The sequence below is a fragment of the Danio aesculapii genome, chromosome 8 (genome assembly GCF_903798145.1).
Source record: "Danio aesculapii chromosome 8, fDanAes4.1, whole genome shotgun sequence".
In the NCBI taxonomy this organism is placed as follows: domain Eukaryota; kingdom Metazoa; phylum Chordata; class Actinopteri; order Cypriniformes; family Danionidae; genus Danio; species Danio aesculapii.
Genome location: NC_079442.1, coordinates 27,296,220 through 27,322,876, shown reverse-complemented (window position 1 = coordinate 27,322,876; position 26,657 = coordinate 27,296,220). Strand labels below are relative to the sequence as shown.

The window sequence follows — 26,657 nt, the reverse complement described above, 5'->3', positions numbered from 1 at the left end:
GTGACCGCGCCCCCGAGGCTCAGCGGCGGTGGAGAAGGAGAGAGTGTGCACCTCAGGAGGAACCAGCGGTCTGTTCTCACAGGAAAAAACGAGAAAATTTCAGCTCATACATGGCGAAATTTGTTTTATTCGACGTCCAGACACATATGCATTCAGGACCGCGGCTCTGACAGCGACAGGCGACGCGAATATCCGCAGCTTCACAGAGGTTGGAGTTTACCGAGGGTTTTCGTAGCAGTTTCGTGCTTGGAGGCACGCGAGTACCGGTGTCGTCGTCTCCGTGGACGCCGTTTCGTGCTTTCCGGTGACAACTGACACTTGTCCGAATTCCCAAGACTAGAAGGCCTACTCTGCTCGGTCTCCCACCAGCCCGGTGTCCCTGTCAGCGCGGGGCCGCCTGCACACTCACCCCGGCGCGGCCTCGCTCCTTGACGAACCCCCGGCGACGACACAGCGTAGAGCCCGTTAACGTTACCTACACTCCTCGACAACACCTGCCGTGTTACAACGACCAGCAAAACCGTGAATCTTTGAAGGAAAACGGACTAGAGAGACGCCGGTGATATCGACAGGCGGAGCTGTCATTCAACATATCAACAGCTCCTTGAATTTAAGCATATTTAATAGTTGATTCTCACGCGACTGGCTCATTCTCTCTCTCTCGCATATCCTCAATCAAGCTATCAAACAGCCAAACGCCTGACACAGAAACTAAACACGCTTGGAGCAAAGGCAAGGCCTCATCTGCTAACTCAGATAGCTGCATCGCTAACACTCAGCCTGGGTTTAATCAGCTTCTAATCTTATTAACTCCACTTTTTGACTCCTATTCATCGCTTATTTTTGTACGATACTACACAATAGAGGGGCGATTTTAATTTAAAGCCATTGGATCAACGCACAGTACAGTACAGACAAGAGATCTGTTCAGCAGCAGGAGGAAACACAGCTGTCAGCCTTTATTTTCTACTACTCGGCCTGATTAATTCCCACCTTGGGAAAGAAAAACCCGAAGAATCTTATGTGTTGGGCTGGTTTCAGCTGACCTTTGCTACGAAAATTAACTAAGTCCCTCGTGAGCTTCTTGCGCTGTAACCCGCTGCATGCACTGATACGGGAAGGACTTGATTTATATTTTTGTACTATAGTTCAGGAGCCATTTAGAACAGGGTCAGATCTCTGCACAAACCCCTACTACTGTTCAAACATGAGTATTGAGATTCCAGTCGGACTGACGGAGCTGCTTCAAGGCTACACCGTGGAGGTGCTGCGCCAGAGGCCGCCGGACCTGGTGGAGTTCGCCGTGCAGTATTTCACCCGCCTGCGGGACACCAGGAGCCAGGACGGGTCCGGGGCCGCCGCCAAAACCGGGGGGAAGGGAGTGATGTTTGATGGCGAGCCGATGCAGACAGAGTCCAACGGGGACGAAGATGACGAGGACGATGACTCAGATTTTGAGCGTGAGTGTCTCTTTTGTTAAATGAGCTGCCTGTAAACCATGAGATTGCGTTTGTTTTAGTGTATAGTGTGTTTGCACGGCTAACAAGGGTGTCAGATTTCCCTAGTGATGATGGGTAACGTGAGCAACGGTCCTATCTAGGCTGTTTCCATGGCACTCGCTCTCATCCATGCGCTTGATTGACAGGGTGACAAGTAGCCTGCACTAGGCATCCCCAGAATGCATGCAAAATTAAAATGCTCTAGTAATGGATTTGCATTAATATTTATGCAGCTCATTTTGATTATTGACGGCTTGTGGCGTGAGTGCGATGCTAACCCGTTCATGCAGTATGAATTACTTGTATGAATGGATGCGGGCTGGCCATTGAGAATGCTAACAGGGATTTTTCATAATGGAGAGAGAGGTGCGCTCGTGCACATCAAAGCAAGCCCCTCTTTCCTTTCATGTAGTGCAGAGCGAACAGCTGCGCTTTCCGAGCAGATTCACTGGCAGACATTTCTGAAGTCAGCATCTGTGAATTAAAGCATTCTTAAAAAGAAGTGATTGTGGGAAATCTGGGCCACGTGAGGAAGCGGTGTTGAAATGGATAGGGGAATTAGTTCACCTGGACAAATCGCTTAATCATATTTCATCTAGCCGCAGGGTGTGCAATACCTGTCTGTCACTGTGTGGATTATGAATTGTTTGTTTAAATATTTAAGGTTGTAATTGTTTTCATAACCTAATACTGAACGGAATGGGGAAGTCCGTGCCTATCTCTGTGTAACATCTGGTCTGAGATCACTCAAGATTGTGTGCTTTCAGTGGTTTGTATTGAACTGGTGCATCATTCGCTTCACACGTTTTAATATGCATGCTTTCCTGCTGTATACTGTAGTAAAGCAGTATGTTGAATGATCTTAACATGGAACAAAATGTACTTTTACATGCACAGTGGTTATAATCAAGCGACAGTAGGTTGTAATCTCCACCTAATCAAATATTCAAGCAATTTTCCTGAACCAAACATTGGCTGATGTTTAAAGGCAAGTTTAAATTACATTTTTATACTGTAGTTGTCTGATTTTAAAATGTTTAGGCATTTTAAAAATGGTGGATAATTGAGCTAAGTGGCTTTTTTTAGTGCAACTGCCTTGCTGTTGGACCAAATCTCTATGTATATGTATATATATATATATATATATATATATATATATATATATATATATATATATATATATATATATATATATATATATGTAAGTATTTTTTCATAAGTTGTAAATCTGTTTCAGTCTGACAGCTCTGGGGTTGTTTCAGCAAAACTCACAAACAGCATTGCAAACTTGTGTGGTTGGAACTATAGGTCTCTTAACCTAGTTAAAAGGATAGTTTCGTATGATGACATATGAATCTAAAAATGTCATGCATTTGAGCAAAATAAGAAAGCTAATGCGCAGTCTATATCTTTAAGTCGTTCATTAGGAGAATGTGAAGGCAATTTTGATGAGTGCCCTTGTGCTTACAGGCTTAGTGCAATGACAATGGAAGCCTGGGGTGATGTAAGAAAAGCCACTTAAAAAGGACAAAATAGCAAGAAAAATTAGAACAGTCCATAGATTGTTTTTGTTTGTTTTTTTTTTGTAATGGGCTGCACGATATTGGAAAAATCTGATATTGCGATTTAGCTTTTTTTCTGCGATTAAATATCGTGATGTGAATAAAGTTTCACAAGATATTTTGAATAGCATGATTTGATGATTTTCTGGGGAGTCTAAAAGTATTCAGATACAGTACATGCAAAAAATGCTTTTATTATTTTGTCCTGTTTCTAGTCTAAATTGTAAAAAATGTTAGAGCAAGTAAAATATTGTTTTGTTTTCACCGTCAGAAGAAATAAGTCAAAATTAAGGGTTTTTCCTTAAAACAAGCAAAGTTATCTGCCTTTAGGGTGGCATTGTCTTGTTTTTGCTAAGACAAAAATTCTAAGTAAGATTTTTTTTTTGCATAAATCATAAATTCTATATGAATAAAAGGATTAAATACAATTCTGTAGCTCCTGGTCAACTGTAATTCAGGCTCAACATTGCATATCTTTGCGAACTGACTATTGCGGATGTGCACATTGCGTGAAATGATATATTGTGCAGCACTACTTTTATAGCAATAGTCTGATATTGTTTTGATTTCACACTTTTTTGGTAGTAGAAATTAAGCTCTCCATCACCTAAGTGATGACAACAGTTCTTACCAATGTTGTATGAACAAATTATGTACGAAACAATTGTGATTAGCTTGTTTGTTTCTGCAGTAATGCTATCATGTTAGTAAAGCAGTGAGTTTTGTTGTTCTTCAGGAAACACACATGGGCCCAGATTTGATTTTGCATGTTATAGAAACAAGAATTTTGTTGTGTTAAAGTGAAAGTCAACTGGAACATGACTAAACTTTCAGTTAGACTAGTCTTCTTCACACCTCTTTGAATGTTGAGACTGCTGAAGATGTGCATGTCCGCTTACCAGATTTTTGCTTCTCCCTCATAAGGTTTAATAATCCAGTGGATTTTTTCCTTTTTTTAAATTCTGAATCAAAAGCATCCAGTTGAAACCTTCTTGTCTTCAAGGCGAGCATGTCTCATTGTTGCTTAGCACCAACAGATACCATGAGAGCACAAGCTCCAGAGCGATTTGAAAAAGAAAAAGTGGTACAGCTTGCATTTACAAGCATTTTTTGAATGCTCAATGTTTTTAAACTGTATTCTGCTCTATATCTACCAAAATGTAGAATTGCAATGAAAAGTAACAGTATCTGAAAGTTGAATGGGTAAACCACTGGTTGTAATATGTAGTAGCAGGCGCACCAGCCAAAATTTAGGCACTCGTACCATAAATTATGAGCAACGTTACTACAAGTTTTAGATTAACATATTTAACAGAAACTAACAAACAAACAAAAATCTGCACATGCCCACTGGCCCTGCTTACATGCTTCAACATGCTTCACTTGTTGAAAATCACGTTATTTTTCCATATATCTTACTTGATTATAAACAGCTACTCAGCTAACAGGAAAACGGCTGTCATATTTTCTAGTTCCTCTGAAAGGGGCTCAAGAGGCTCTGATTGATCAGCTAACATAATGTGCTGTGATTCGCAGATTTGGCTCCATGTCATGCCCCTACAAGCACGCGCTTTCTGGATCAGTTTGCCTGAATCAGACAGAAAATAACGAGCACACAGCTGAACCTCAGGCCTGCTCTCTAAAATAAAGCGTCTTTTACATATATTCGAATAAGCATGTGTAAGTAATATAAACTGTTCGCATATCTTTTGTGAGTTTGTTGTTTGAGATGTATAATGCACGGAAAGCAGCCGCATAGCGAGACGCAAAGCGTATATTGTATAGAGAGTCAGTGCAGTGCTGCTAAAGATTGTTAGTGTTTACAGCGGTTTGACTGATAAAAATGAATTTGTAGCTAATTTGTTAGCAGTGCCAAACAACATTTCCTGTTGTTTACATCCTTGTTTACATCCTTGCTACAACATGCCGTTAACGCTAGAAACTGTGAATGTAGTTGATCAATTTTAACAAATAAAAATCCTTACAGGTTGTGGCTCACAATCCACAGCTGCGTCAGTTGGAGGAGTTTTTAGCTGAATCCAGCATTGAACTCTGGAAGCTCTCCTTTGTCAAATGCTAGCTATAAATATTTTCATAATTCTCTGGAACATAATTAAAATTGCTTTTTGTATCGTGCCCTTTGGAAGCCCAAATACCGAAACAGAACAAGCTCTGTGGAAATAGTAGCGTTTGGACGGCATTTTAGCTTTCTCTGCTACAACATTACAGCGCCTCTGACCACGCCCATTCGCTGCGCAGGGTGAATGAGTGTAACTGGAAGCCCTTGTAATCTCACTAGCCTGGATGTATTTGTTTGTAGTACTCAAACTTTGTTCGCTGTAGGCTTTGCTAAGCTAACTCTGTAAAAGCCATTGTCTCCCTTTGCATTGAACTTTGAGTGTATTACATTCAGAGATGTTGTTTATGATCACACAGCTACATTACACATCAACTAAAGTTTAAAATATGATATTGTAGTGGATCACCCCTTTAAAGCATCTTGTGTTTAAAATGTGTAAATGTGGCAAACACTGTTACCTGAAAACTCCGTCCCACCGGCTTTACGTGAAATGGCTTTAGTCATTTCCATAGTGCACTTTAACCCACTGGAAGTCTTTTATCCGCTTTTCAAAAAGTGTAAATGGTGGATTAACATTCACCACATGATCACTTATTAGATGTTCCATTTTTTTGTAACTTTAGCTGGTTTCTAAAACAAAATCTGTCAGTGTTTTTTTCATTTTCTCATATTTAGACCTTTATATTTTTGTGGCTGTAGCTCTCTTTCACCTGAACTGAGTGATTGACAGCTGATATTAACCAATCCATTTACATTAGATTCTAGAGCGGGGGACAATAAGAAGAGCTTGAAGGCGGGGCAACCATTGCGGGATTTGTTTACTGCAGCAAGTTGACATGACACCTGTTTTAAACAATTCCTGAGCACTGCGTTTGGCGTTTTCCGGTGCAGGAGAATTTCTCCTAAATACGTGCATGCAGTGAACATTTTGCAGTAAAAACTGGTCGCACAGCAGCAATTTTTATGCACTCGCACCAATGCTCCCAAATTTATTTTGAGGTCACATTGATAAAATTTTGTGTGCATACGTGACCAAAACAGTCGCAATTTCGAGCCCTGAGTAGTTATTGTACTGTTAGGGGCAATGCCACTTTTTGGCTTGATTGAGTCACTGTTTTAGCTTTGCCCAAAAATCAGTCAGAATTAGTGAATAACAGTTTAACTCAACAGTGAGACATTTATGATGCGTTTAGAAACATTTCTCAGAATTCTAGTTACCCAGACTTTAATAAACCAAATATATGAAGGCAAGGTTATTGTAAGCAATTTTCTTCACTTTGACATGTTTGGTGAATCTACCAGTGAGCTTTGCAAATACGTAACTGGATCTGGACTAACAGTGTGAACCTAGCTTTAGTTTGCTGTTGTTGAAAAAGCTGTTGTTTGAAAACACCTGGGTAGATTATTTTCACAGTTGCTGTTAGTACGTCATCATCGGCCAAAGAACATCTGGGTCAAAGGACAGTGCCAAGATTCATAAATTCATTTGTATTTCGTAGTTGTCAGCATACCCAACCATGATAGCATTTGACTGAAGCACATACAGAAGAGTGAGGCACATGTTGTTCCACAGTGGAGCTCGAGTGAGCTGAGGAATCCAAAGCATGTTGGGGCATGGTTTAGGCAGAGGAAAGCACCATCCCACCCTGATCTTTCTTGCTTTGCGTCATTCTGTCAAGAAAACATCTGCACATCACTGCACAGCTGCCAGTGTGTTTTGCAGTATGTTTCAATAGATTTGACTGCTTCAGATTTGAATACTTTATTACAACAGGTTTTAGGTAAAGGAAGTTAAAAGTGCAGTTAGAGGTTTCAGTTTTTAGTATTTTATAGCTCGCCGACCAAAACAACGTCACTGAATTCGAATGACACCATTGCCTTTAACCACACTGCATCTCTACTAAACCCCAAACCTGAATGCACAGACGTTATTGAAAAACAGAGAGCATTTCTCATTGGCCTTGGTCTGGAACAGCACCCTTGAATAACTGTGTACAAATTTGTTTTTAATAGAAAAGCTCTATTGTGAAGTAAAGGGAAATTAATTATAATATAAATGTAGAGCTTGCGTGTTTTAGGTCCTCTTATGAAAGAGAGTGTGCTTTTTTTTTTTTTTTAATCATGATAATCAGAGTGGAACAGAGCAGTCTGCTGCTTTAAGGACTCTTTAAGGAGTCTCTATACTCCCACAACACGGCCACCTGCAAATGCACTGTCAAAGAAACTGTTTGTTCTCCTACTCACTGCTGGGTTTCCTGTTGCCAATGTGTTTTGATATGACTGAAGATGTAATGTATATTATTGCAACATCTAAAAAGTGTGAAACTTGAATGAGAGGATCATACAGGACTAAACGTAAAAAGGAAGTGTGTATATTTTCAGGCAGTTAGCGTGTAGTCATAACCATGATGCGGTTCATCTGAGAATGTCGTCTTCCTGACTTTGCTGAACTGAAGTCATGTTTTTGCCGCTTCACGCACGCACGCACGCACGCACGCACACACACACACACACACACATTTACATTTTAAGTAAATAAATAATTGCTACACTATAGGTTCGTAGAATATAAGTTCCATTTTTTCCTAAATCTAAACAAAAGCTACTTATTAATGCAATTACTGCCAAGTAGGTCTGCGCAATATATTGTTTTAGCATTGATATCGCAATTTGTGCATCTGCAATAGTAACGTCTATGGCTGCACGATATTGGAATTCTCGCATTGCGTTATGTTTTTCTACGATATACACACAGTAAAACCCAACAGTCAACTTTATCAAATGAAATGAGTATAGTTAACTCAAAATTGACTGGAAGTTAATTCTACTCATTTGAAAAGAGTTTTGAACTCTGTTCATGGTAATGAGTTAATTAAATACTTCAACTTAAATGGAATAAGTTCACAGTACTCATACAGATTAGTTTTTTTTATCTCAAATGGTTTCTCTTCACTTGTTTGGTTTTACTTTGCACAAATTGCTTCGTTTACTACTTTAAGTTCACAGTACTCATTAGGATTTGGTTTTGAACCTAAATGGTTTGTTGCAATCGGTTTCCTCAAATGGTTTAAGTTACCTTAACTTTTTGGGTTTTACAGTGTAGTGCGGTATGAATATAATTTCACCAGATGGCTTAAATACAGGGTCTTAAAGTGTAAAATTTAAAAATCTAAATTTTAGGCCTTAAAGTGTTAAATTCGCTGTTCTAGGTCTTAAATGTTTTAGCACAGGTCTTATTTTTCCGATGTCCATGTAACGCTACATCTAATGCTCAGTTAAATTCTTTTTTGTTGTTATTTCTTGCTTTTCGTGGTGTTGTAGTTCTTTATTTCACCAGTCCAAATGTAATTTGCAGTATTACAACTACAAATGAAACCAACATTCAATAGCCAATCAGCTTTCTGTTATTGAACTCAGTGCACGTGGCGATTGTGACGTCATTGCTGTGTTTGCAGAGGTTCGCTTTGGGTGCGCGCGACATGATTTCGGCTGGCAGAAATCATGAAATTTTTTGAGACTCGGGTGAACAGTTCGTGTGGCGTCGCATTTAATTTGAGTTGAATTTTAAACACTTTGATGAGATTTTGTCTGAAACGGTTATGACTGTACAGACATCTTTATGATCCGTCCATGCGTGATCATAGGAAGAACCAGATTACCAATAATTCTTGGCTAAAAATTACAACAGCCGTGGGAAAGGAAAGTTTTTGTAAAAGTTTGGAAAAACCAGAGGGATAAGTTTATTAAAACAAATAAAGAGGCCATGCAAAAGTGGACACCCAGGTGGTTTTAATATTACAAAATATGTTTTTCCCACCAGTCATAGATTTTGCCAGTTACAAAGTAAAATTAATGAACAAATTATGTCTTTTGATTACTGGAAAGGAATATATGTATCAGTTTACAATATACTGATGTCCTGTTTCTATGCTTTATTGGAGATAATTTGACAGGATTGTTGGACCATTATTGCCTTTTTAGCTTCTAAGTAGAGGACAGAAATTAGCCAGACAGTAATGTGTGAATTTTTGAGTGAGCAAAATAAAAAATAAAAAAGTCAGTATTTTTAGTAATTGTACTTTTTTTTTTTGCTTTTATTCTTGTCATATTAAAGAATATAACTGTAGAGCAATCCATCAAAAGTTCAAAAGTTTGATTTAAAAAGTCTTGAATGGTATAAAAAATCGTTATAATCATTATAATAAATTATGAAATTAATTAAAACAATTAGTTTAAAAATCTTGAATGATATTAAAGATATGACGTAGTTTCGGAAACTTTCTAATTCTCTGTTTATCCATCTGATTTTACTGTCTGTTTCTTTTGACCTCCCCCTGTCATTTAAAAAAATATCTCAATGGCGAACGCGTCAAGTATAAAAGCCTCTTACGTTTCTTGAGGTGCGCGATACGGTGGCAGGCGAAAGTATAAATCAACCTTAAGATGTTTGTTTGTTTGTTTGTTTTTTCTGTAGTTAAATGGTTCAAAATCTGTCTTTACTACTGTTCAGTTTGAATACATTTATTTTGCCACTAATTTTGTGATTTTTGAATTTTCTCTTTGAGTATGCGTGTTTTTGATATTGTGATAAAGGTCTTAAATTTAATACTTAATGGTCTTAAAAAGTCTTAAATTTGACATGATATCTGCAGAAACCCTGTAAATAGCTCTGTTTGGAAAGAAATCATTAATTTAGATCATCCAGTGTGATTAACGTATAAAAATAATAAATAAATGGAACGCAAAATTATTTCGAATAAAGTACATTAATTAATAATAAACAGTTAAAATAAGTATTCAGGTAGAGAAATTGAATAATTAAATGTCAAATGTAAAACAACACTGTGTAGTCATCCTTGTATGAATATTTCAGTAAAATCATTCTTCATTAAAGTTACAATTGTACTTTTTGTGCCTGAATGCACTTGAGATGCCTTTAAAACACATGCAAATGATAAACCTTCACTCTGTTATGGTTATAATTTGGTGGTGCTGATCATCAAAAATCCCAACTCAACATTGCAAATTATGCAAAGTGACTATTGCGGACATGCACATTGCGATATATCGATGCTGAAATAATATATTGTGCAGCCCTAGTCACATTGCAGGATCTTCAACGCTGATTGAGGATTATGGTACACCATGCTCCACAGTTCAGACCACAAATGTCATTCGTGGATTGAAGTTTAACCATAATAGAGAGAAAGTTTATTATTTGCATGTGTTATTGGGCATGTGACTAAGCATTTCAAGCTTGTTTTGGAGCTTTTGCAAACATTAATTGTAACCACTTATTTATACAATGAAGACTATACAGTGTTTTTATACATTTAAATAAGGATTTTATTTACCTGAACTTTTACACTCCCCTTAAATCCATTAAATCCTACTGTATTCATCTGTCCTTGTAATTTGTTTATTATATTTTATGAAGATGCACTTTCAATTTTCAGCATCTTCCTAATCAATTTAAAATAATAATATCTTTACAAATAGATTCAACTGTTTTAGTGAAATTATATCACAGAAAAGAAAAAATATTGCAGTGTGGTTATTTCCAATATAGTGCAGCCCTAATGCTAAGCAAGCAAATCGTGCAGGATGACACAAATTTCGATTTGTACAAAATTGTGTTGTGTGTTTCCCACATGCTGCTTGTTTGCTTTAAATTGCTTGCTGATTATAATAATACAAGGCATTGACGCTGTATTTGATTCTAAAATGTGACTTGCACCCTAATATATTGATATATTTTTTGCACAAATCTTTAGACTGATCAGACTGAAGACATAAATAAGCTTGTGCATGATGGCACATTTTATTTTACATGAAGATAACAGCATCATTTAAAAGTTTCAAAGGTTTTCAAAAGGTTGTGCCTTCACACCCCCCCCAAAAAAGCAACTGCTGTCCAAATAAATGTTTAAAAAGAAAAAAAATCTTGTTTGTTTTCAAATCAGAATGTTTTCAAATTGAATGAATTTGAAATCATTGTCTTGTAAACATATTACTGAGCGGCAAGCACTAAAGTTTGGGATGCTTTCACATAAGAATGAAATTAATGTGTGCTGCGCTTGGGACCAGAAGCCCACACTGTATGGCACTGTTTTTGTTTAAACTAAATTTCCTTCTTTGTTATTTAAATAATAAACCTAAAAGCATGAAGAGAACTCCTGCAGGAAATCTGATAAGTGCTTTACCTGAATAAGTAAATAAACGTTACGATGCACTTTTTAAAATAGAAAATATCTTGTTTTTTACTGAACATATCAGTATATACAGTATACAGTATATCGTACCGAAACAGTGACCCAAAAACCGAATAGGGCCCTGAGATGTCTGCACTGTTAAACATCTAAAACATTTGCTTTTAGTCGCAACTTATTTTCCAGAGTATATCGTGATGCACTTTGTGTTTACTGCAGAACCTTTCATTTATTAGGAATGCACCCATACCAGCTTCTGGCACTTCACTAGTTGTTTTTTGTCTGTCTATTGTTTGTATGTTTTGTGGGTGTGTCTGTATCTCTTATTCATCATGTTTGAGGTTTCTGATAACAGTCTGGACTTTAGCACTTCCTCCTTGTATATCTATCTTTCAGCAAGAGGGTGACTAACTACCCTCACCCTGTTTGTTCTTCCCACCCTGGACATTGATTTCAGAAGCAGCGTATTACAACATAATCATAAGAGCTTATAGAAAGGTAGTTTATCAGCAGCCTGTTATAGAAATGAGGTTATGTTATTTATGCTTTTTTGGGGGGTAAAATGTTTAAGGGGAAGCTCACACTTGGCAGGTTGTGTACTTTTTCTGTTGGAGTGGCTTAACTGTATGTAGTAAGTATGAATACTGTGCGAACTGGTGCACACCAAACAAGCAGACCAAGACTGCTCAAAACACAGGTGTTGGCACTAGGGCTGCACAATAATGGAAGGAGAGTATCATGAACTTTTTGCAGGTGAAGCCAGCATGTGCTAATGTGCAAATAGAGCAGCATTTACTACACAGAGCCCTAGTTCACTGACAAGCTACACAATGTTTATTTATTTATTTTTATATGGCGCTTTAAAAATGTAGAATGTGTCAATGCAGCTTAACATAGAAGTTCTAGTAAATTGAAGTCTAGTTTTCAGAGTTTTATTGCGAAAATGATATTAAAATTATTGTTAATATTGAGATGTCGCACAATAACAAGATCTAAAGTAATCATTCTGCTGTAATGACAGCTGTTTGCATAGCTTTCCATGGCTCTGTGTTGCTGCTGCATCTGAAATTTTATGCTGCTGCTTCATGGCATATTTGGAGATATCACATAACCATGCCTCCTGGATAAGATCTGCATCACGATCACAGACCTAAGACCCCCTAAGCCCTAACGCCAAGCTAAGGCTTCTAAAAGAAACAAAAAACAAGACATTATGCAAGCACTTTGTAATAAGTCTTGATGTTCCTTTTTATTTTTAGTGTTGTACAAGCAAACCAAAACAACCAAACTACACGTGTGAACATGCGTTACTGTAAAGCCTAGTTTCTTATGTTTGCATGGCCCTGTACGAGATGATTCTGCAGACTGTGCATACACCTCAAACAGTCAAGGCGTTTATACTCCATGTGCTTACTGTTGTACTTTTCTTTGAAATAACAGGGGGGAGGTGTAGAATAATTGTAATGTGAGAAGTAGTTGTTGTGTGTCTAGTTGCTGAATGAATTGGCATCAGCATAAAGTATGTAGAATATCTGACTTGCATCCTTTGTAGTTTGGACTTGACAAGTTTAACTAGGGAGTACAAACTCCTGAGGACAAAAGTACACAAGTTCAAAATTTCCTCAAACGGAGCAGCAGTGCGCTTTACAATCACTCACTTCTGGCTACTCGGACATCCTCACTATACATTAAGAATATAAGCAAAAAATTCTATCAAACACTAAACTTTTTTTAAACACTACACTTTTCATTTCATTTAAACTGTTTGACATAATATCAATAAAAAATATTGTTCAATCAACATGTACTTTAAGGCTGCAACCAACCGTTATTTTGATAATTGATGCATCTAACGATTGTTAGATGTAATCCTAATCATTTTTATTCTTTTTTTGATGTAATCTCAATTGAAGTACGAAGAGATCGTGGGACGCGCTGTAGCTTCTCCCCTTTTTAAAAAAAACATCCAATAGTTTTGTTTTTTCACCGCTCTGCCAGTGTGAGTGGTTGAGCTCAAGCGCATCAAATAAAAGCCAATGAGAAGTGTCTTGAAGGGGGCGGGGCATGTCAGATACTAGAGAGTATTTGATTGGTTATGATTTAATGAGAAACTGTAGTATGTGGTGACATGACTAAAATCATTGATCCATTTAGGCGGAAGTGACAAACTACAAGCTTGACATGTTTATATTAGTTTTTTATCTTCTTGTGACTTTTTTGGAGCACACTAGCTTAGAGATGTATTAAAAACTAACAATACTGATATTAACATCTAAAAAACTATATTTTAATTTTATGGGACCTTTAAACAATAATCTATTATCTCAACAATTAATCATCGATTATTTCAGTGACAAATGAGTGGGTTTTAACTGATTATTCAGCTTTTGCAACTAGCAAAGTTTTTGGTCAATGCAAAGACACGACTAGACATCCTGCAGTGCAAATGTGGTGGTGCGAGTTGAGCGTTTTGCGCGAATAGCTCAAGTTGGAAAATCTGAAGTTCAGCGACATTCGCGCTGCGTTAACCAATCAGGAGCTTGCTCTTGAAGGTGCGTGATTATGATGTAGCGCCTGTTTTTGGTGTCCCGAGGGGAAATCCTTTTGCAGACACAAGACAACAGTTCATCAAACTGTGCTTGGCTCATTTGGAAGCACCGCTGAAAGCCTCCATCATCCAGGTATGGTTTCCCACAGAGCTGGGTGCACCTCTGAAAGGACCTAGTGGACCTAGTAGACACTGCTCCGAACGAATATACGCAGCTTTCCTTAAGCACAGCTATTATCTCAATAGAAATCCATGTTAGCCATTTAGCAACAAAGCAACAGTCACCGGGCAGACAGAAGCCCTACCCATGACACAAACCCGTGTCCATTGTGAATCGAATTTGACGTGCAAATGAAGTAAATTTTGACTCTCGAATGAAGCGAGTAAACTTAAAATGTTCATGTGATAGCATGAATAGCACGATTTATTCGTGCGTTCCGTGTCTGGTGTGAACACAGCATTACACCTGCTGATGTAGGGATAGTGAATATATATATATATTTGTTAATACACTGATGAATGGTAAACAGCGAATCTAAAGCAATTCAAATTGGTTATAATAATACTTATTATATACATAAAAAACTTTTAAAAATTGGGATAAAACTAAAGATGGCAGCTCAAACACAGGTACCCGATCGGCCAAAGTTACCTCAGAGTCATGCATCTATAAAAGTAACGTCCTGCACAAACATTACAAAAAAAATGCTGTTTTTGCCATTCAAACCTTTACAGTTGCAGAGTATATATGAGGCACAAATCCATTCATTGTTAGAGCAGTGCAGCAGAACTCTTCATTCTCAAGGAATCGTGGGTAAGGCCAGAGGTTAGGCAGGATGTGGAAATCGTGCACATTATCTGCATTGTTGCTTACACTATTTTAGTTTCCAATTAAATCTAATCTTTAATTTCCTCTCTCTCTTTTCCTACTCGACTAATAGTAAACATTACTCTCATTCTGAGCTTCTAAACAAGAAGTATGTTAGCCCAAAAACACCACTGGATTTAAACTGTCGTAATGAAAAAAAATAGTTTTGGTGCAAACAGATTGCCCAGTTTTGCATGCTGGGATACATTACAAGTTTACTCCTTAGCAAGATGTATAGGTCAGACTGATTAGTGGTGGCGGCTCAAGGAGAGCAGGTCAGTGGAACAAGAGTTCAGCCAATGAGAGGTCTCTGGTCACAAGGTGTATGCTTTGATTGGCTGTGCCTTGACCGTCAGCTTGCCCCGCATAATACCGTATTAGCCAATCAGAGAGAAATTGAAAGAACAGGCAGTGACTTTGTCCAGTCTGGGAGCAGATTAAGCAGACAAATGGCCTCGTCTAATCAGAGGCACGACTGACCTTGCTTCTAACTTTCATATCATGCACACAAACACATTTTGCAGATATATTGAGCAGCACTGAATCTTCACATGCTTCTAGGGACTTTATTAAAACTAAATGAAATGGCTGTTTTTGAGCAAAAATCTGATTCTGATTTAAGGTGTTGTAGATTTTATCCATGCTCATTCATCATTTCAAGTAATCCTTTTAGCTGCCAGTAAAGGGTTAAATCCACAGGCACAGAGTGCGACAGATCCACACTTCCTTATAAGGGCTAAAGAGAGAGAGAGGGGGAGAAATGAAGCGCTGCAGAAAGATAGACAAAGTTTTTAAAGAGTAAAGGAAAAGGGGGACATGGAGACATTAAGATTGATTGCTTACAGCAGGACACAGAGAGAGAAAATACAGCCGGTTGTGAAGCATAGTGAGATTTTGATTTAGTTATCCAAACCTCCACAAACCCCTGACGAGCAAGAAGTGTTCATGAAAATACATGGCTACAACTGAAGTGTCTTGTTTATTTATAAAAGCCAGTAACATCAGCGTTATATGAGCCTGATTTTCTTTTGTTTATCCACATTGACAATATTAAAAATGTTTAAAAAAAATCATATCAGAGTAATTTCTGAAGGATTGTTACACTGAGGACTGGTGTAAAATTCATGCAGGATTGTTACATTTTTATCTTTATTTACATTTGTAACTTTATTAATTAAGTTAAAGAAACTATTATTTTCCCAAAATAATATAATATAATATATAATGATATGTCAATCTAATTTTGGTACTATTTAACAAAATTCTTTTTTTTTGTTGTTCTTTTTATGATTAATTAATCTTTGTGAGCATTTTAAAATGATGATATAATTTTCAGTTTTCAAGTAATTTTATTGACTGGCCATTTCAGCAACAACATTGTGAAATATGTCCATTTAAATTTGTATGAAAAATATAGTTTTTGATAAGAATTTTTTATTTTTGAATATAACACTGATAATGGACACTTCCTTTCTTTTAAACAATCACAGCCTGTGTACTTACTCATTTTAACTTGTAAAATTAACACATTTGTGAAAGTAACAATTGTAGCACTATTGGAATTTATTGCTTCCTAAATTACCAACAATTATACATGTTAACAAAAATTAACAGTTATGAAAACAATCTAAGCTAGCAATTTAACTTGAATGTGAAATGTGTGTGTTGAGTGAAGCATGCAGCCACTGCTCTTTTGAGTCACTTTTTTAAAAATTGCTAAAAGTAGCCAAATGGATGTTAAAAATTGCTAAATTTGTTGCTAGGTGCTTTTTAAAAAAAAAAGTTGCTAGGGTAGTATGAAAAGTTGCTAAATCTAGCAACAAAATTGCTAAGTTGGCAACACTGAACTGTTGTCGGTGCAGGCAGGAGGATTTCCCCCGGGACACCAACAACAGGCGCTACGTTATAATCACACCCCACAAGAGCAAGCTCCTGATTGGTCAACGCGGTGCGAATGTCTGCTAAAGTTCCGATTTTTGAACTCCAGCGTTAAGCGCGCCAAACCCTCAATTCGCGCTGCGCAATTCGTGCGTATTGCGCCATTTGCACTGCGCAATTAACGCCATATTTCAGCAGGGGACATTGTAAATGTGCAAAGACCTCAGTTTATGCCAGAATATGCCAGAAGAAGCATATGCTGCCAGAAAAGATATGCTTCTTTTAAAAAATGTAAAATCCCAGCACAGTCACAGTTTTAGTTTGTTCGTATTAATGAGGCTTTAGTTTGTATTATCCTTTTTTTGAAATTTGTTTTTAAAATAGCAATTTGGTTATGGCAGAAAATATATTATTTAGCAAAAATGTGCAGCAATCAAGAAAAAAATGAAAGAGCTCTTTACCTTAAATTTGTTTAAAATCATTTTGTAATAAAAATTGTGACTAAATCGTGAATTGTGAGATTAGTATCCTGAATTGTATTCAGGTGAATCGTTACACCCTACACATTAGTATTATTAGCATATTAGCCTATTAGTTTATTTTGGTATGATTATTTCTGCATTTTATATTTAAGAGACCGCAAGCAAATGTGTGCAGTTCAGTTGCTGACTCTCACATGATCATGAGCAATTTTAGCCAAACCATCACAGAGATCACACACACACACATTGTTTACTTTAAAAATTACAAGTCTCTCTCGCTCTCTCTCTCTCCTTCTGGCTAATATTTGCCAGCAGTGATAAGACTGTGTGTGCATGAGGACATCTAGAATGGCATGGAGGAAGATAAAAAGACAGACAGGACAAACTTAAGTTTTGTAATTCTCAAGCTGCTGTTGTTTGTAAGTAGTATTTGCTTATACTATTATTATTATTACCATTGAGGATTTGAACAAACTCTTATTAGTATAAAAGTATTAGATATAAATGATACCTTGCTGACTTTTATAAGCAGTCAAAATGAAAATGAACAAAAAATTCATTAAAGGAGGGATAGTACACCCTAAACAGAAACTTGTTTACACACCCTCTACTTGTTTTCAATTTGTTTGATTTAATATTCTTCTGCTGAGCACAGAAAATGTTAAACCGTTTCTATTTTAATTTGTTTTATAATGCAACTTTTCTGAGTAATAGCAAAGTGGAATTGCCAGTCTTGAGTGTCACATGATCCTCTTCACATGAGAACATCGGTGGAGGGGAGGATTTTCAGTAAATAACCATCTTTTGTGATCCTATCGTGTCACTAACTGCTCTTTTTTTTCTGTGTGTATCAAACAAAATGATATGGGCGCAAACTAATGCATGAAGACTCAATCATGACCAACTCATATTTGTGTGAACCGTCCTCTTAAATGGGACATCTGTGGATTTACACTTTTTTTTTTTTCTTTTTTTCCTGGTAATGCCCTTTTTTTTATGTAAGTCCCAGATTGTCTCTGTGAAGTGTCAGCTCACAATAGCCCACTGATAATTTATTATAGCTTGTCAAATTTGATCCTATTTGGGTGCGAGCAAAGACAGACACCCTGTTTGTCTACTAAAAGCCATCAGTGTTCAAACTTATGTCAACTAATGCAACTTCTAGACTCTATCCGGATGTTTATGAATGTTAGTAGATAAGTTTATGGAGTCGTTGTCAATTTATTGAGTCAAGTTGACATAAATCATCAAGTAGCATTTTATGGATCAGTTCAGGTTTGCTGGTGTTTGCGAATAAACATTACACTATTAATACAATTCTTTTATCTTTATAGAAAACACAGATCTGCCACTGATCTTTAAAGTATGTAATAAGTGTGTGTTTACGCCAATAGTGAGCATTTTTGAGATCAAATAAATACAAAGCTCTGCTCTCCATGGAAACATTAGCCTAGCATATTAACAAGCACTTTCAGATCAAACATTTGGAAATATTCTCAAAATTCCTAGTAGGGCTGCACAATATATAATTTGAGCATTGATATCGCAATGTGTATACCTGCAATAGTCCCACCGCAGAGTTATATTACTTATTAAAAATTTAAATATATTAAATATTCTTATTTTTAAATCATTTATACAACGATGACAATGTAATTTTATGTTTGATTGTTTCTGTATGTAAATAATGAGAAAACTATGAAGCATTACTATTTATTTAACTTTTATCTTTGCTCTGGTGTAGTTATATGTATTTAATCCTATTATATATCGTAGAAAAAACTAAGACTCTGCACCATCCTACCTGTAAATCTATAAATCTACACCCCTCCAGAAACCTCTGGTCGGTAAATGAGTGTCATACTATAACGGAGAGGTTCTAAATCACTTACCAGAACCTTTTCATTCACTGTTCCTCTCTGGTGGAAAGATCTCTTTCCCATACAAACTGCTGAATCCCTGCCAACATTCAGAAGACACCTAAATACCCATGACTGTGAGTTCTTGACTTCAAAGAAAAATAAAAAGAAACAATTTTTCTAATCCCTCCTTACTTTACACATGTATTTGTCTCATACAAAATTATTTTATACAATTTTTATATATATATTTTTTTATCTTGAATGAAATTTGTAGCACTTGATGCAATATAAAAGCACACAAATAAAAGCATCTGCTGAATGACTTGATGTTATGTAAATGTGTTGACCCATCCTTCACAAACAGCATTGAACTGACCCTTGCTGGTAAAAAGAAATAGTTGCTCAAATATACAACACTTTGCCCATATTCTTTAGCACATTTCCATTAAAAATGAAGTTCAACACAATGGAAACTCTTATGTTCTTTGGTACATCCAACAACAGAACGTGCAATGTTTTTATCTGACCAGACAGTGCAAATCTTTACCTGTTAAAGCAAGTAGGGCTGCACAATATTGGAAATTGGAGATATTTTGCGACTATAAATACATTTTCACTAGATGCACTGAAAATATGGCGTTTACTGTTTGTTCAAACTGCTGATTTAAATAGAGCTGAAACAACACAATTCTGGAGATTTTATTTTTTAGACAACTTAATTGTTTTATGTTCAACCCACTTAAATTTGTAAGTTAATTTAATTCCTTCATGTTGTCCCAACTCAAATCGATTGTGTGGAACCCAGCATTATTTACAGTGGGAGTTGAAAAACTGTTTGGAGAGAATTTATAATTTTAGGTATGATTCTGTAGGGGAGTGCATAAAACATGATAGCATTGATAAATTCAATAGAGAAAAAGACAAAAAAAATAAACAGTGTCTTATTGTTTTCAGAGGAAGTTGAAATGTATTTAGGTATGCCGTAATTGAATAATTAAATGCAAAATAATACAGCATAGTCTTCGTTTTATAAACAATTCAGTAAAGTTAATCGCTGGTAATTTTTCAAAGTTACAAATAGTATGATTTCTTATCCCTGACTGCTTTTAAAACCCTCTTACAGTCAAAGGCCTCAAGAACACAGCAAATGATCAATTATAAATCAGACTCAACATTGCATATACTCGCAATGTGACTACTGTGAATGATCACATTGCGATATCGATGCTGAAACGATATATTCCCCTAACAGCAAGTAAACAATAAAAATAGTAAACTGTTGCAGCAAAATCGGTAAATAAGTGCAGATTAAGGGACAGTAATATTATTATAATAAGATCTCCATCCCATGACAATTGGGGAGTAAAATCTGAAGGACACACGTTTCCTCATGCATGCAAGGAAATGTTTACCTTAACAAAGTTACCGAGTTGACTTTTTCATGCTTTTTATGTTGATAGATGTGTGGAGACCCGATTATAGCAACAAAAAAACAAAAAAAAACTGTTAGGTTACAGAATTTGGCTATTGTGATTGGCTCTAAAGGTCAGCACAGCTCTGGCACTGTTCAGCAAAATCAGTGACACGGACACTGATGTTAAATGGCCAACGCAATCAGCTAAACCATCATAGATGGCGATGCGGTGTAGAACTTGCTGTGCAGACACGCTTGTGTCTGGATTCACAAGTAAAATTATTGTTGTAACAGCCGAGAGGAGATAAAACGTTACCTCATGAACACGCCAGCAGGTCAAAGGGACCACAGAGAGTGAAAAAAGAGAGAGTTTTCAGCTTTTATTTTTTACTAGCTGGGTTCTGATATAATTCCCTTTCAGTGAAAGACTGTCCAGCAAACCCACAGTGAATTGTGCACAGTTATCTGCTTTTAAGTAGTTGGAGAGTTTTAATGACTCACGGTCTCCTCTCTCGCCTTAGTAAACTACCGCCATATAATGCTTATGAGATAAGTGACGTCAGTTCATAATAACCAGTTATGATTATTACTGAACCGATACTAAATTGTTTGCGTCTGCATCACGGTGCATCAAAGAAACCATTCATTTTAACACCCCTAATATTAAGTTTTAATATTATAATTTTTTCCTTCCCTTTGCTTCCTTTCTGTGTCTTTCTGCCTGTGTATCTCTCAATTCAGTTAAATTCAAATCAATTCAATAATCGCTTTATTGGCATGACAGATGTATTGCCAAACCATTTACAAAGTTTACATCAAAAAGAACATGTTTATTTATTTAATAAAAACATAGTAAACACAGTAAATGGTACTAGTAAAAATATACAAATATATATAAAAAAAAATAATCAGTATAAACTGCTAATCTCTGTCTCTCAGTGGCTGGCAGAAGAGACCGTGAATGTGTGGGTGTGTATTTGGGGGTTATAGTTGTTATAGAGATGAAGAGGTCTTCCTTGTATTTTGTTGTCATGGCAGCTCGGGCCACTTGATATCCCCTCCACGTGAGGCTGAAGCGGTCCGTCTCACGCTCATGCACGCACTCATCTCTCTGAGTGCTCTCACTACACGCCTAGCTATTGAGCTGCTTTATCTGGGCATAGTACGCACACACACTCACATGCTGTGTTAAGTCATTTACAAAGAGGTGCAAATCTAAATGCTTACGTGTGAATAGAACTGATTCGGTGGCATGTAACGTGAGCAAGCATGTTGTGTCTAATGAAATGTGCATATTTTGCGGCAGGTTAATTACTTTAAGAATGTGTTCAGACATGTTGGGCCATATGAAACTGCTTTTTTTTTACATACAGATTCTTTTTTTATTCTGTGGTTTACTGTAATGGTTAAATGAAAGTTTAGTAATCAAAAAACTTACAAGTAATTCAGCTTGCACAGTCAAAATATTTCTTAGTTTTTACAATAATAGAACCCTACAAATGTTTGTTTTACTTTTTTCTATGTTTAATATTTTCATTCTTTTGTAACAAAATAAGGTGTAAACCTGAATTAAATTAAATGTATTGAATTAAATCAAATTAAGACTAAACAAACAAGATTAACATTTGGCAAATGATGTGCTACATGAGAGCTTTTTAACATTTAATGTTTTTATTATAATTATTATTACATAAAGACATTTTGCAGCACAGTAGTAACATTTTAAACAGCTACTTTAAGTTGAAAAACTTTTTTAAAGGGTTTTTCCACCTTTAATTGGATAGGACAATGGAGGTTACAGGCAGGAAAGTATTGGAAGCAGAGAGAGGAGAAGGGTGGTTGTAATTCCTAGAAAATCCGCCACTGAGACTGCAGCTCTGCACAAGACGTTTGGCCAGCGGAGAAATTAAAATGGTCATGCCCAACTGAGCCTGGTTTCTCTCAAGGTTTTTTTTCTTCACTTCCGCCTTTAGTGAAGTTTTTTTTCCCTCTCCGCTGTCGCCACTGGCTTGCATGGTTCAGGATCTGTAGAGCTGCGCATCGTTGGATTTGCTCTTCAGTATTTGGACTCTCAGTAGTGATTATTAAACCACACTGAACTGAGCTAAACTGAACTGAACTTAAACACTACAAACTGAACTACACTGTTCCTATTTACTGTGACCTTTTATGTGAAGCTGCTTTGACACAATCTACATTGTATAAGCGCTATACAAATAAAGGTGAATTGAAAAATTGAATTGAAAAAAAAATTTGCAGACAATTTTATGATTAAAAATGTATATATAAATATAAAAAATATAGGCTATATATGATATCATATTTACCATATTAGGTAGCCTACTATGTTAGGTGTGCAATCTGACACAATGACACAAATCATCAAAGCTTTTTTTCTTTGGTCTCTTGTCAAGACAAGATAGAAAACGTATGTATATAAAACGGATTAAGCCAAAGGAAGGATGTATAACTCTTATTTTTACCCACGATCTTACTTTCTCAGATTTCATACCAAGAGCATCTGACATCATGTACCTCACTCAGGACATGGGTTAGGGCTTCCCCTACCATAATACACCTAAAACATGGATTGCTATAAAACACGTCAACGGCAGGGAAAGAGTTAAACGAAATAATTTTTTGTATCATAAGTGTAAAGCAAAATAATGTCCTTAAATTCGGTCACGTCCAGCATCTGCTTGCTTCTCTGTCTGTTCCATTGCTCTGTTTGTTAGATGTTTGTTCCCTCTTTCTTTTACAGTCTGAAGTAGGTCAAACGCACAAAACACCCAATTTGCGCCGTGTTATTCACTTGATTTCCGCCACATGATGTTTAATCGCATCTTTGCATTGACTTCATATGAATCACTCGCGCTTCATCTGCGTCTGCTTACTGCACAGGCTGCAAAACTTTTACCCCCCACTTCCGTGTAAGGATTGTGAGGGCACAGGTGAGACGTCATTTTTCGAGAGACGCTCAAATAGATCACGTGCGCTTTGTATGCAACGTCTATAAGTCATGTAAAACAATTAATTGCAAACTGAAATAAATATAATTTGAATATATGGTTTGGAAATGGATGTTTTATGAGATTATTTACATTTTTTTTACTGTTTGTTGATTTTGCTTTGGATCGAAAAATTGTGGAAAACCTAGGGGTCTGTATTATTGAAGTATAGTAAGTAGTGCAAGTTGTCTGGGTTTATGTACATTTTTTTATTTGTTGACATCACAAACCCAGGAAGGAAGCTTGTTGTTGTGGTTTTTGTTGTTTCCCACCAGCTGTTTGTGAAAGAAAAATTCTCACTTTGCATTGAACTTTGAGCACGGAGTCATTGCAGATGTTGTTTATCCTCAGACAACAGCGTTACACAATAACCAAAGTTTAAAAAGTGAAATAATTATCAAGGAGCCCTTTAAACACCACAAGTGTTGTTTCGCAATATGTAAATGTGTTTGCTACAGAGGTACTGGTCCTAAACAGATCATCGTATTAACACTGTATTTCACTAATAAGTTAGAGTGCTTGTGAGAGGAAGATTACTGCTAGTTTTACACCAAAGAGTTAATGGAGTGCAGGATTGTAACAGCACTGTGAGAAAGGGGGCAGGAGGGGGGTGTCAGACCTGCAGGGTTCCTGAGACTCGGATCTGATCCTACACACATAATTGCAATCTCCAAAAACTGGTACAGCCTGTAGGACAGGCCTTTGCCTGACCTTAGCGAATATTTAACACACCCACACAGATACTCAAGGGCACATGTGAGATCTGGAGACTGAGTTTGATGGTTAACGCAGTTGAATTAACTCGATCTCTTTCTCTGTCTTTCTCTCCACAGCTCCTCCCCCCAGCAGATTTAACCGGAGAGTGTCGGGTGAGTTTGTTTGACGTCATTGCACTAATCATGTGGTTTAAAGTGTGTGTGTGAGTGTCAGATAAGTGCTCTGCCTTTCCGTCATTTCCCCTCGTGTTTGTTTTATAGTAATTACGTCGCCAGTCCTTCTGCCCCTTTCAACTGTGTTCCAGTAAAAATCCCCTTTTTACTGAATGCGCTCCCTTGACGCTTTTTGATTATGTGCAGGTCCCACATGGTCGTGAGGCCATCAAGATTTGCTTTACCTGTAAAGGCATGTTTTACACAATGACAACAATAGTCTTTTTTCGTGAAGTTGCGTATTGTCTATTGTCCGATCATGGAGTCTGCCTTGTGTGAGTGTTTTTCTGGAACATGAGTGACTTACAAAGGCTGAAGCCTACATATATAATATTATAAGAGATACAGTGCTCAGCATAACTGAGTGCACCCTATTTCTCAGTGAATATAGGCAATGTATTTTGGTGCATTTAAACTAAACAATTTATTAAACAGATATATTTATTACAATAATATTTTAGTCACCAAACATTTAGAAAATTACAACCTACAAGATTTAATTAAAAAAAAATTTTTGTGTGTTTTTTGCTTCTCTTGATTTTTTTTCCCTCATTTTTTAATTTGTGTTTAATATTTTTCTATAACATATAAATTTGGGTGGACTAGTTTTTGGACTGTTATCGTAAGTTATTTAGTTAGATAAGCTCCATATTTGACTTCAGTACTGACTAATCTAATGTATGTGCACGAATATAATATTGTATAGCTTCCTAATAAAAATATGAATTTAAAAGAGGTTTGTGAGCGGTTTACGTACATGAGCACTGTTGTTGCTGACATTTCTGTTAAAAAAAAAAGCATTTTAAAATGTTTCAGATACACCACTTTTTAAGTTACATTTGCATATATTGTGGATTTTGAAGATCATATCACCTAAAAATCATATCCAGGATGTTCGCGGATGTCTTAAAGTCCTAAAATCACTGAAACATTGTTTTGTAGGTCTTAAATCATTTATACAGGTCTTCTTTTTCCTCTGTCCAAGTAAAGTTACCCAGTCGAGCCAACATCCATCTCAATAAAATGTTTAAATTATATTTTAAATAAACTTTATTTTTTATATTTAAGTTTTTTTAAGTTTAGTTAAGCAATTTTCTCAAAATAAATTTCCTAATCATGGAACGAAACTTTTTACCGAAGTAAGTTGGAGTGAACTAGGCATGGGCCGGTAAAAGATTCTGATGGTATGATTACCTTGGATAAAATTATCATGGTTTGACTGTATTGTGATCACTGCTCTAAAATAGATTCTTTAAAAAATGTCTGGGTAAAAAACAACAACTTTTTCCCCTTTGAACACAGTATATTTTATTTTGAGAAACATGTAAAATATTTTGGAACAGTAAACAAATAATTCAAATCAATCTTTGACTTCTGCTGTCTTTATTGGTTTCTTTACAATTTAAAACAGCATCTTTGTATATCTTTTCTGCTTGAGACATTGTTGTCCATAAAAACTAAACAAAAATAACGTAAATAAAAAATCTGACACATACTGTAGGAACAGTATAGCAAAAAAATTTGTCTGTTTTAAAACCTTGACTTTTCCAAACCACGGTATGTTATCGTCCCATGCCTAGAGTAGATATAATATTTATAAATAGGCAAGAAACTTAAAGTGTTATAACAGAAACACATTAGGATGGACAGGAGTTATACTCAGTCAATTTGGACCAAAACAACAAATATATATTTTTGATTTTTTTTTATGTAAATGTCTCCATTTTTAACTATGTTTTTTTTTTTTGTCATTTTAAAATAAAAAGTGTATAGAATTTAGCGTAACACATTAAAATATGTGGCTAAGAAATATTTACATTTGATTTTCTTTCGTTTGTGGCAAGTAAAAACAAATTAATCCATTTCACCCAACTGGGCCACTAGAAAAAAATCCTTAATGTTTAGCCCTGTATACGTCTAAAATTTCATTCATAACGGTCTTAATAGTGTCTTTTAAAAGTCTTAAATTTCCCTTATATCAAATCATAAATGGACCTTTTTTTTCAAATGAGATGGCTATCCGATTAGAGAGTGCATAAAGTGACCAAGTGTGAACTGCTCTATAAAAACAAATGAACTCCTTTTCCAGTGTTTTGTAATATCATGCATGTAAATTTGGTGATGACTGAACTTGTGTAAATAACAGTAACTTCTTTTGATAGTGTGCGCGGAGGCCTTTAACCCTGATGATGATGAGGAAGATTCTGAGCCTAGAGTTGTCCATCCAAAAACAGATGAGCAGCGTTGTAGATTACAGGAGGCCTGCAAGGACATTCTTCTGTTCAAGGCTCTTGATCAGGTACGCACACACACACACA

General features: G+C 36.3%; 1 protein-coding gene across 1 annotated transcript in view; it reads left to right on the top strand.

Moving 5' to 3' along the window:
• The window catches only part of prkar2aa (protein kinase, cAMP-dependent, regulatory, type II, alpha A), a 38,106-nt gene continuing 11,449 nt past the window's right edge, over positions 1-26,657 (top strand). The window contains exons 1-3 of the mRNA XM_056463531.1: positions 1-1,460; positions 24,244-24,279; positions 26,502-26,638. Of these exons, the coding sequence (XP_056319506.1) occupies positions 1,208-1,460; positions 24,244-24,279; positions 26,502-26,638 (426 nt within the window). The 5' untranslated portion in view covers positions 1-1,207. The remainder of the gene's footprint in view (positions 1,461-24,243; positions 24,280-26,501; positions 26,639-26,657) is intronic.